The 12,590-nt window shown below is 46.1% G+C and overlaps 1 protein-coding gene across 1 annotated transcript; it reads right to left on the bottom strand.

Moving 5' to 3' along the window:
* Window positions 1-8,374: 8,374 nt before the first annotated feature.
* On the bottom strand, window positions 8,375-11,553 carry LOC125547326 (probable Histone-lysine N-methyltransferase ATXR5). Its single transcript, XM_048711244.1, has 7 exons — window positions 11,548-11,553; window positions 10,929-11,070; window positions 10,730-10,828; window positions 9,229-9,452; window positions 9,048-9,148; window positions 8,901-8,967; window positions 8,375-8,422 (listed from the first exon to the last, which is right to left on the bottom strand). The coding sequence occupies exons 1-7, from the start codon at window positions 11,551-11,553 to the stop codon at window positions 8,375-8,377; spliced, it is 687 nt and encodes a 228-aa protein (XP_048567201.1).
* Between the last annotated feature and the right edge of the window lie 1,037 nt (window positions 11,554-12,590).

The following is a 12,590-nucleotide window of genomic DNA, read 5'->3' as shown; positions in this document are numbered from 1 at the left end:
ACGCTTGCTTTCAACCACGCTCTGCGGAATGTGATGAGCTCGGAAATCTCGACGGAAATCATCCCAAGTGATAACACGTCCACCTCTGGAATCCTTGTACTGCTGGAACCATTCTGCAGCTTGATCTTTGAGTTGGAAGGAAGCGAACTTGACAAAGTCTTCAGGCCTGACATTACTACACTCGAAATGCTTACACAGATCCACAAGCCAATCGTCAGCATCGGTTGCCTCAACACAATTACTGAAAGTCTTTGGCCCATTAGCAAGGAACTGGTTGAGTGTAGCAAAGTGACTCTGATTGCTGCCTTGATTCCCTTGACTGCCTTGATTGCGATCTTGGAGAATTTGCATGATCAGCTGAGTGTTTGCATTGGTTGCGGCCATCACAGCTTGCCATGCCTCTGGAGGAGGTGGAGGCGATGGCGGATCAGGATTCGGAGTCGTGCGCGTTGGAGGAGCCATCCTGAAGAGGTTGACCACCATTAGCACATTGACAGATAAATATTGAAGCTGAATCCAACGGAATGAAAATTGCAACATATAGTCTTCACATCCGAACAAAATGAACGAATGCATTCCTCTTCAAATGGTCACATATCCATAAATTGAGAAGCCACGACGAATCAGGTAGAAGGGGTACAACAACGAGGGATGGAATCAACATATGACGTCGAAGCAAAACGAATGCCACAACTCGAAATAAAACCAAGGGTTGGCTTGCGGAATAAGCCGGAACACACATATGATAGAAATTTCGTCCGAAGTTTTCGTGGTGGGACCTACACGGGCTCGATCGTACAGCACCATCATGTACAAGGCAGTGCACATGACCTACGAAGCGTCCCCGAGTCAGCATAGCCAAGGACTCTTTAAGACACAACGAGATCACTGTAAAATCGACCGTGAATAGACGAACCACTAGACGTCGAACCCCAATTTCATATCATACATCTGTCGGAAAGATATCCTAAGGCTACTTGAATTCCCACCTATGAAATTCCCGAACCTTTCCGGTTATGCAATCAGGTGTTGGGGATACAGGGGAAGCATAATATCTCACCCAAACTAGCAAATCCTACATCCAGCTGTATCCATCCTTCAACACATAACCAAGAAAACTTCGGAAACCATCTACCTCAACCTTCGAAAAGCATCCGTTATACAAGTTATGGCGATACTCCCGAACTCCCGCCCCAGTACTGGGTGGCGTCGAGGTTATCTCACCAACGAACTGCATAAAAGAGATTTTCGACGTCGCGCACATATCTCAAGTATACAAGAATTGCAACGATAAAATTGTGACGACAACACCTCGGAGCTCAACTCCCCGGGACACTGCCACAACCCCTAAAGACAGGAGGCACCAAGAACAATGTTCTCGTCACAAAACCATCGGAACAAAACCAAGATACTCACGTGATCCTAAATTTTTTTTTGTGAAATTTGATAAGAGAAGAGTCAAAACTCTACGTCAGGATGCCTTACCAGAGCGATGAGGAGACTGGGAAGTAAAAAGAATTCCTAAGCTCTCCGATATATAATTCCTAAGGACTCAAAACATTTTTTTTCTAGACACAACTCGGCTGCTAAAAACGATCAAGCAATGGGGGCTCCTAAGGTCGGGGAAGGCTCTGATTACCAACTTATAACGCCCTCGATGCGGCTATATCTCCCACATGTCGAGGCACGACTTAGAGGCATAACCGCATTGAAAGCAATGTCGCAAGTCGGGAAATCATTACACATCCCATGTACATAAATAATATAAAGGGGAGAAACGTAGTTGGCTTACACTCGCCACGTCACATCAAAGTACATAAATAACATCCATCATACAAATCACTCATGGCCCGACTACGGTGCCAAAATAGAAAAGACCCCCAACATGCGACAAGGCCCTGAATCGATAACCCCAACTAGGCACCACTACTGATCATCCGGAAAAGACACGTAGTATCGCTGAGAGTCCTCGTCGAACTCCCACTTGAGCTCGTAATCGTCAACTGGAGCAGAAACACCTGGACCTGCATCTGGAGTTGTAGTATCTGTGAGCCACAGGGACTCAGCAATCTCACACCCACGCGATCAAGACTATTTAAGCTTATAGGACAGGTACGGCAATATAAGTGGAGCTGCAGCAAGCGACTAGCATATATGGTGGCTAACTTATACGCAAATGAGAGCGAGAAGAGAAGGCGAAGCACGAGCGAGAAGCTAAAGGAACATCCTGCGCAAGCATAACTCCAACACCGTGTCCACTTCCCGGACTCCGCCGAGAAGGGGCCATCACGGTAACACACACGGTTGATTTATTTTAATTAAGTTTAGTTAAAGTTATCTACAACCGGACATTAACAAATTCCCATCTGCCCATAACCACGGGCACGGCTTTCGAAAGTTCAATCCCTGCAGGGGAGTCCCAACTTAGCCCATGACAAGCTCTCACGGTCACCGAAGGAATAGACCTCCTCCCAAGACGTTCCGATCAGACTCGGTATCTCGGTAACTCAAGACACTTCGACAGGTTAAAAACAAGACCAGCAACACCGCCCGAATGTGCCGACAAATCCCGATAGGAGCTGCACATATCTCTTTCTCAAGGCACACTCAGATTGTCTTAGGTACGGGTAGGCCAGCCCAGAGTTTCCCCTGGTGGCCACCGGTAGCTGACAGGTGGACCAACACTCAGAGGAGCACTGGCCCGGGGGGGTTAAAATAAGATGACCCTTGAGTCTGCAGAACCCAAGGGAAAGAAAAGGCTAGGTGGCAAATGGTAAAACCAAGGTTGGGCATTGCTGGAAAAGCTTTAAACAAGGCGAAATATCAAGGGGTTCCCATTATAACCCAACCGCGTAAGGAACGCATAATCCGGGAACATAACACCGATATGACGGAAACTAGGGCGGCAAGAGTGGAACAAAACACTAGGCGAGAGGCCGAGCCTTCCACCCTTTACCAAGTATATAGATGCATTAAGATAACATAGCAATATAGTGATATCCCAACAAGTAAATAAATGTTCCAACAAGGAACGGCCTCCAATCTTCACCTGCAACTAGCAACGCTATAAGAAGGGGCTGAGCAAAGCGGTAACATAGCCAAACAACGGTTTGCTAGGACAAGGTGGGTTAGAGGTTCAACATGGCAATTGGGAGGCTGACAAGCAAAAGGTAGGCATCGTAGCATTGGCATAGCAAGAGCGAGCAAACTAGCATAGCAAAGATAGTAGTGATTTCGAGGGTATGATCATCTTGCCTGCACAGTTGTCAGAGTTGACTGGATCCTCACAAGCAAACTCAACGGGCTCCTCGGTAGCGAACTCGTCTCCCGGCTCTACCCAACAAGACAAACAAGCAACAAGGATACAATCAACCACGTGCAAGACCAAGCAATATGATGAAATGATGATATGCTATGCGGGATACGATGCGGGATGCAAAATGCAAGATATAACAGGAAATGCGTGAACCTGGCCTCAACTTGGAATTCCAAGGGTGCCACTGGATAGAGGGGATGAAATCGCTTGAAAACGATATAAAGATCATTGGAATCGGAGTTACGGTTTGGAAATGGCAAGCGTTTCAAGATATGACACCGGTCTGCGATTTTCAGCAAGTAGGCATTTAAATGCAACGAAATGAACATGCTACAGCCACCAAACATGAAAAAAAAAATGCATGGCAGTGATGTACAAAAGATGGTTAACAAAACACTAGCACTGAGCCATAGGCAAATTCATCCATTAAGAGGTTCAAACAAGCATGGCAAAAATGAATATGCAAAACAGATTCCAGACTTAGTGAAATTAACACTAGCCTGAAATTTCAGATCACGATGCTCTCTTCGGAGCAGAAAAACAACATGATAAAAAACCTGAACATGACAAGTAAGAACATGACATGGAGCTACTCAACAAGCTTAACAAAACACCCAAAGTGACCTGGGGCCAAAAGGGTTCACAAAATACTCTACCGAGCTCACGAACATAGCTCGAACACAATCAGTTTTCAGACTTAGTGAAAACTGAGACATGCTGAAATATAACTCACGAAGGCATATAAACGAGCTCGATGCACTCACCACGGTGCAAGTCATGGCAAGGCAGGTATACACCCATTAAGAAGGCACAAAATACAAGCTAGACATGGCAAGAACAATGGCATAGCATACACGGATCAACTACAACAACGCCGGCAAAATCGCAAACGAGTTGACGATCTGCCCAGATTCACCATGAAGCAAACGTTGAGCTCGATTGAGTCAACCTAGAGCACTCCACATATGCAAAAAAAGACATGGATGGATAGAGAATAACATAAATATCAAAACTCCCTTACTGATCATCCTCAAAAGAGGCACATATCACTAGGAAACAAGCTGGACATATAGCATCATGAACTAAAATATCCCAGACTTAGTGAAAATCACTAAGTCCCTGAAATCAGCAATCTCAGGTACCTCTCTTCGCAAGCTTGCACAAGACAAAAAACACATCCTAAAAATGCATGGGTGGCACCTCTGGAAAGAATACAAAATGCTTAACAATTCATCCCAAAGGGGCACAGGCATATCATGCATGAATTAAACATGGCAAAAATGACAAAAGTGCAAGATGAACTAACGGATCTGCAATTTAACTCACGAAGCCTCCTTCTAACAGAATGTTGGGAAACAAGATGACCTCAAATGCAAATGATGCAATGGAATGAAATGATATACATGTCGAGGCGAAGATTTTGATATATCATACGCCCAAAACGGAGATACGGTTGCAAAGTTACGGGACCTCGAACAGAGCAACTTGGATCGAAATTTTTCAGGACTTAGAAAAAAAATTGGGGGTTAGGGTTTACTGTTCACGCGACCGGATCTGGATCGGGCGAGGCTCTCAGAGCCCGAGGATCGCCGGGGCCTCGCCGGTGTTGAGGCCCATGGTGGCCGGCGGCGAGGGAGGAGGCGGTGGCCGGCGACGTGAGGAGGAGGCGGTGGCCGGGGGCGACGGCGCCCGGGCGGCGGACGGCGGCGGGGAGCGGCCGGGCGGCGGGCGGCGAGGTGCCCGCGGCGGCGGCGACCTCCGGCTGGGGCGGCGGCGGCGCCCGCGGTGGCTGCAGCGGCCGGCCGGGGAGAAGACGGCGGCGGGGCGCGGGACAAGGCGCGGCGGCGGATCGGGCCGCGGGGGCCCCGCACGGGCCTCGCGGGCCCGCGGGCGGCGGCGAACTGGGGACCGGGCGGCGGCCACTAGGAGGCTGACACGTGGCGGCGAACGGGGAGGCCGGACATGTCCGTCGGCGGCGGTTGTGTCCGGTGGCGGCGGGAGGAGTTGGATCTTTTTTTTCGGAGGAGGACGGGGAGGAATCTGAGATCCGAATGGGGGGTGTATATATAGGCATTGAGGGAGCTAGGAGAGTCCAAATGAGGTGCGGTTTTCGCCCACGCGATCGTGATCGATCGCTCTAGGACATGGAGCAGAGTTTGGTGGGTTTTGGGACAAATTTGGGGGGTGTTGGGCTGCAACACACACGAGGCCTTTTCGGTCCCTCGGTTAACCGTAGGAGTATCAAACGAAGTCCAAATGACCCGAAACTTGACAGGCGGTCTACCGGTAGTAAACCAAGGCCGCATGGCAAGTCTCGGTCCAGTCCGGAAATGTTTGAACCCCACACACAAAAGAAAGCTAGAAATGGCCACCGGAGGAGAACGAAGCGCCGGAATGCAAAACGGACAACGGGGAAAATGCTCGAATGCATGAGATGAACATGTATGCAAATGCAATGCACGAGATGACATGATAAGAGATGCACGAAAAAGAAAAACAACACACGGAGACAAAGACCCGAACCCGAGAAATAAATATAACTTAGCGCCGGAGACGGCAAGAGTTGGATACAAATATGAAAAGTATATCTGGGACGTTACAGTCAAAGTCCTTCAACCTCTTTTGATACTACGGTCCTACCAGTGTATATGTCATTTGTTCAGGCGGAGACCTCAATGTATGTATAAGACATTTTTACCAGCAGTATATGCCATTAGTTCTCTTGAGAGTTAAAGTGTTAAAGTGGTTTGTACACAAACAAGTCATTTTAACTAAGGATAACTTGATAAAACGCAACTGCAATGGGTCTACTAGATGTAGCTTTTGTGATCGGATGAATCCATCAAACACCTCTTTCTTGATTGCCCCTTGGCAAAAATTCTTTGGCAGTCTGTGCACATAGCCTTTAATATTACTCCTCCGAATAATATCAACACGTTATCTAGGACGTAGCTTGATGGGGTTGAGCTCCAAACAGCGAGACACATTCGCGTAGGAGTATGTGCTTTACTATGGGCTATCTGGAATTGCAGAAATGATTTGGTCTTTAACAGAACAACAAATACTCATTTTTTGCATGTTATCTTTCGAGTCACTGCGTTGATCCGTATGTGATCGCTACTCACTATGACGGAGGCCAGGGAGCGTTTGGTTACTGGATCTATCTGACGGGAGATGGTAGCACGGGATATTTTTCAACCGGTTTGGATGGCGGTCATGTAATAGGATAGGCAATTAGTGTTCCTATCTTTATCTTGCTAGCCGGTTGTGGTTTTATTTTTGTTCTTTTGCTCTTTGTGAGATTTTTTTTACTTTTTTGAGACTTTAAGACTACCGTCGAACTATTTTGCTTGATAATAAAGGTGGCCATGCATCGTTCTGATGCAGAGGCCGGGGATACCCCTTTTTTGAAAAAACCAGCAGTGCCATCCAGTACCAACGCCTGCATAGAAGCATTAGGATCGATAGTGTTCACTTCCTCACTAACAGCAAAGCACCAAAAAATGGGAAACCCCGGACAAAAGAAGTGAAGATACCACTTGTCTCTCCCAACAACTGAATGAAGACACTTCTCTCACTACTAAAAAGTAACTAACACCAGCAACCATCATATTTTGACGTTCAGTGACCTATCAAACTATATATACATTATTAGATATAAATGACAATTCTGAAAAGGCTGCTATTAATCCTTATTCTCACCAAGAATCCTTGATGCTGGACAGGTTAGAACTATGGAAGTGAGTTAGACAAAATTCGTCTAACATTCTTGTCTAGTTCCCAAAATGTTAAACTACAATGCAATATGAGTTAATTCAACACTGATAATATTTGTTGGCACTTATAATGCGGTTGAATGTTTTTACAAACTCTTTAGGAATTATATATTACTAATAGGTGAGCCTGCATATCGTCGATATTTTCCTGTCTATTACAATAAGGATCTTACTAGCCCACATAGGGAACTTATATAAAAGTAGGTGCTTAATCTACCAATTATTGAATTTCCAATGAGTTCACACAACTTGTTTGTAGCTTATTATGTATACTATCCGTCAAGCAGTTTCACTAAGTTCATTATTTATAATATTAATAAAATTGTACCTTCCGATTCAGACTGCTAGCATGTGATTTCATTCCTAGCGGGCTATGGTTGTCGGTTATCCGACAGGGATGCTTTTCCTGTCGGCTATTAGCCTACAAGCTTAGTCATGTTTCTGGTAGTGACTCAGTAATGTGTCCCCCAGCCTAAACTCCTCATCAGGAATCTACCTGGCGATAAGGTAATTGAAATGTAGGGTTCTCCCTACCCCCCCCCCCCTCGGGTTCTCCTCCATAGCACCCGAGGCCAGGACTTGGTCGACGACCACGGAAGCGACAAGGACGACGACGACGTCAGTGACCAAGGTGAGCGCTCGAATGGACAGGCTGATTGCCCCCCCCCCCCCCACCCACCCCCTCGCCTCTGGCGAATCTATTTGTCACGATTATGTGTATACTCTCATACGGTAACCTTGGAGTAATGTGTGTATGTTTGGTTCGGTGGTTAGTAGGATCTAGTTTAGGTGATCCATGGCGGACGAGAAACTAACGGCCACCTAACATTAAATAACTAGGTTGTGTTGTGAATGGATAATAATCACTATTTATAACATGCAATCATTGTCCACAAATCCTGTCATTCTATTTCGGCAGTTTTGTTTTTTCTATGATGCCAAATATAGTCGGCCGAAAGTAACCTATATAAAGGAACATGAATCCCTGAAGACGAAAGTGACTTGCTTTATTTGTTTCACGAAAGTGTCTTCCAAAGGGAAGGGGGTTCCTAAAATTATACGATCAAGCAATAATTGTCACAAAAAAAGATTTTTAAAGTTCGTATGCTTCCACCTCTTCTTATAGTATGGTCCTCCCAGTGTATTTACCATTTGTTCTAGCGGTGACCTCAGTGTGTGTAGATGACATTTTTCAAGCAACACCCTCCAGCACTATCATCAGTAGAGAAGCATTACGTTCTTGGATAGTGTGCCCTTCTGCAATTGCATTGTTAGTTTCCATCTAGTGACTTGGAAGATATTTAGATGAGGACATTTGTGACAGGTACACCTACAACACAGTTTATACATTTCTACATGATATTGTTGATGTCGCAATTTCAGGCCTTGGTTCTTCTGCCTGGGCACTCATGGCATTCATATAAGATTGTAACTCCGTCGCTCCATAGTACCTGTACTTCTTCGGTGGCATGGCGGCCAGATGGCGGGAGCGGCGGGATGCCGGGGGGGGGGGGGGGGGGGGGGGGGGGGGGGGGGGGGGGGGGGGGGGGGGGGGGGGGGGGGGGGGGGGGGGGGGGGAGGAGGGTAAGCAATGAGGAAATGGAGGGAAAAAGGAGAAAACAGTGGGAAATAGGCCAGTCTGTCGCCGACAGCGCGGGCCCACATGCCTTTTCGCTTCGGCCGGCGCCCTCCGGGGGGGCTGGGTTCGGCTCGGGTTCACCGGCTGTTATTTCAGCCTAAACCGGCGATAAATGAGGAGTTGGGGCATGACTGGGCCGATTTTTTACCGCCGACGCTAAAAAAGGCACCCTGAGAGCCTGTTCAGGGGCGAGAGTGGAGATGCTCTTAATATATGCATCTGCCTGCACAGTGAAGCTGGAAATAAATATGCGTTAGTTTAATTCCTCCGTACTGAAAAATGAAGAAACATTAGAAGAATAATTCCAAAAACATACCCCTCATGGGAATCAAAAACCACCAGAAGTGGAGGGCATTCTCCTCTTTTCAACATGCTTCTGCAAAGTTCGATGGCTTCTTTGTCCTCTTTTGAAAGAACCTTGAAAGGCAACAAGTGTATCGTTAGGCACCAAGAGATCAAAAAATGCATTATACTGTTTAAAGTAAAAATTCGCTAACCTGCATACCACCTTCCTTCAGCTTTGCTTGATTGGCAGATATAGGGGCCATACTCGACACATAAGTCAGCTCATTACTGAACTCCATTTTCGAAGATGTCAATGCAGTGGCTGCAGAAGCCATCTGTTCAAGCCTTCGAACTCTATCTTCAGTGAGCACAAATGGCAGTAGCCTCCTCTTCTTCTTGTGCATATCAAGCGATCGCCTCCTTTGCCTCTTAGCATCTGTATACAAGTACTTCCTCCGTTCCTAAATATTTGTCTTTTTAGAGATTTCAAATGGACTATCACATATAGATGTATATAGACATATTTTAAAATATAGATCACTCATTTTTCTTCGTATGTAGTCACCTGTTAAAATCTCTAGAAATACAAATATTTAAGAATGGATAAATACAGTGAGCTATATGCAGGATACTATGACTGGAGATATATGCAGTTGAATGGTTAAGTGGCTGTTGTGTCCCAACAAACAGGATACTACTGTATTGACCGGTCAGTCACGCAAAACAGAACAATTGACAAATCAACATACAAGATACTCCCTCCGTCCAAAAATACTTGTCCAAGAAATAGATAAATTTGCGGAAATGTCATCTAGAACTAAAATACGCCTAGATGCATCCAGTCCTCCGACAAGTATTTCCGGACGAAGGGAGTATATTGGATTGGAGATATATGCAGTTGAATGGTTAAGTAGCTGTTGTGTTCCCAACAAACTAGGTTCAGTTAATTGGAATATATACAGGAGGCTACTGTATTGACCGGTTAGTCACGCTAAACAGAACAATTCATGAATCGACATACAACAACCCCCTACAAGATATTTTTTTGATATTTTTTTTCTCCCATTAGAAGTGAACCCTACACGTAATCAGTCCTATTTTAAATAAACTACAAATGTGGCGGCTTTTTATGGCACAAATGTCAGATCACGAACAGGATATACATGCGACGTATCCCTGTAAGTCATCCTGATATACATGTGTACAAATCAATGGAAGTCAATTAATCCGTACACACTTGACCAACCTACTTCAATAACACAATCCTACTACAAGAGTGCTGTTAAGATCAAATTAATTTTTTTAACAATGCTTTCCCGCGTATTTCCAGCAGTGATGGTTTTCCCACGCAATTCTGGCGGCGGTAGCTTTCCCGCGCATTTCCTGCGGTGATATTTCATTACCTAGAAATTCTAGACACTGACATATGCAGGATACTACAGTGTCAGACTGGTCAGCATAGCAAAACAAAACAATCAATGGACGAATAAAATAATGAATCAACACACAACACCCAAATAGAGTACAACGAACGAATCAGTCATAGTATTTCAGATGAACTATTTGCACCTTATGAATTATTTGCATCATCAGCAGATGGTAATGCAGTATGTGTAACGATTGAGCGACGATTCCTCATCGCAGACTCCCTAGTTTAAGCCATACGATAAACAAAATCCATGCGACTCAAAATTTCAGAGATAAGAAAATTACCCTGAGAAAGCGTGCACTTTGCCAGCCCGACGGCGCCGCCCTCCGCGCCCTTCTCGATCTGGAAGAAATCCATGATCTTGCTCTGCTTCAACGGGAAACCTGGCAGAAATTCAATCAATAAGCAGATGAGATGAGATGAAATTCAAGGCAGACGAGCGAGCACGAACACAGGGGGGGAGCGGGAATGGCGAGATCGAGCGGCGGGGGACGGACGCACGGATGATGGAGGTCGGGGCGCAGTCAGGGCAGAGCCAGGAGCCTAGCGGGACAGCGGGGAGGATGGGGCGGAGGCAGAAGATGTGCCGACCGCGGTCGCAGAGGAGCAGCTCCTCGTCGCGGTCCTCGGCAGTGAGTTTCCGAGCGATTGCAACATGTATAGTTCATAGACTTAGTGAAGTACACGTTATACTCTTGTTCCTAGACTTTAGGAGGATCCCCTTAAGGATTGATATCGTCGATGATGAAGTTAACCCTAGCATATGAATCTAGATCATGTTCATTTTTGTGTGATTGGTCAAGTGCTTCCACATCTTTTGATAGTAGAGTGCCACTAGTGTATATGCCATTTTTTCTAGCGGTGACCTTAATGTGTGTCTAAGACATTTTTACCAGCAGTGCCCTCCAGCATCATCGCCTGCATAGAAGCATTAGGATCTTGGATAGTGTGCACTTCCACACTACCAGCGAAGCACCAAAAATAATGGGAAACACTAGAAATCAAAACCTTGCATTTTTACGTCATTGGAACTTCGTTCAATTAGGCTGGTCATAGTGAAAAGTAACTTAGACTAGTAACATGCATATGTTAATATTACTACCTCCATAACCGTAGTAACATATATGTGGTGTCATGCAAACGTTCATTTATTTAGATGCAGACTCGTTTTGCCTCGGAATGTGTTATGTTACGCTAATAGATTATGTTACCACAAATATCTCTCTCCTCACTAAATACTTCTTACATAAGCAAATTTCCCTTGGAGTGTGTTATATTACTAGCTACGTTACTCCGATTATGGAAAGCACCATCTCCTAAGAAGTCTGTAAACTTCCAAAGAAAGAAAGAATCATGGTACTGCTGGCTGTCGCGTGCAACTAATGCACACGACTCCTACTGAAACCCAGCTGCATGCAAATCGAGTGAATTGCAAAAAACCACCATATTTGAGGCTTCATCTGCAGAAAACCACCAGGTCGTTAATTGTTTGCAAAATGCACTGCGGATTCAGTAAACAGTTTGTAGATAGCACTGAACAGGTGATTTGGCGTGGTTGAGGGCGTTTCCAACAGGTGGGGCCCAAATCTGTCGACGTGGCCTAACGGTCGCGCGGACGGATCCATTTGCTGTAAACGAGGTGGTCGGCTCGCGACGGACAGATCGACCGACCGCGCCCGACCACACCACATCCGCTGACTCCTCTCCCTCTCGATCTAATCCATGGCGACGGAGCTGTTGCCGGTGGGGATGCTCCGGGCAGCTGTGAGGGAGATCCAGAGTTCTGCAGGAGCTCAAATCCTTCCAACACGCTGCCTCCTCCCCAACTGTCGGCGGCGCCGAAGTCGTTGGAATACGCGGCAGCTACTGTGTTCGCCCAGGCGGTGAAGGCCAATCCGACAGGCAGCTAGCCACCATTTTGCCTCCCCCTTCGGCGGTGTGGAGTAAGCCATCCTCCTCATTCTTTCTATTTTCCCCGATTGGCATTCTAGGGTTAGGGTTCTAGTGTTAGGGTTCTAGGGTTAGGGTTCCATGGTGGTGTAACAGGTATTGTAGCATTGCTGAGAGTAATTCTACTGTGAATGGTCTGTCACATGATTGCTCAAATCCTCTCTGTCACATGATTGTTGGTGTCACATAAATTAA

The sequence above is a fragment of the Triticum urartu genome, chromosome 3 (assembly GCF_003073215.2).
Source record: "Triticum urartu cultivar G1812 chromosome 3, Tu2.1, whole genome shotgun sequence".
NCBI lineage: Eukaryota > Viridiplantae > Streptophyta > Magnoliopsida > Poales > Poaceae > Triticum > Triticum urartu.
The sequence above is the reverse complement of the archived record's forward strand: the minus strand, read 5'-3'. Positions and strand labels throughout refer to the sequence as shown.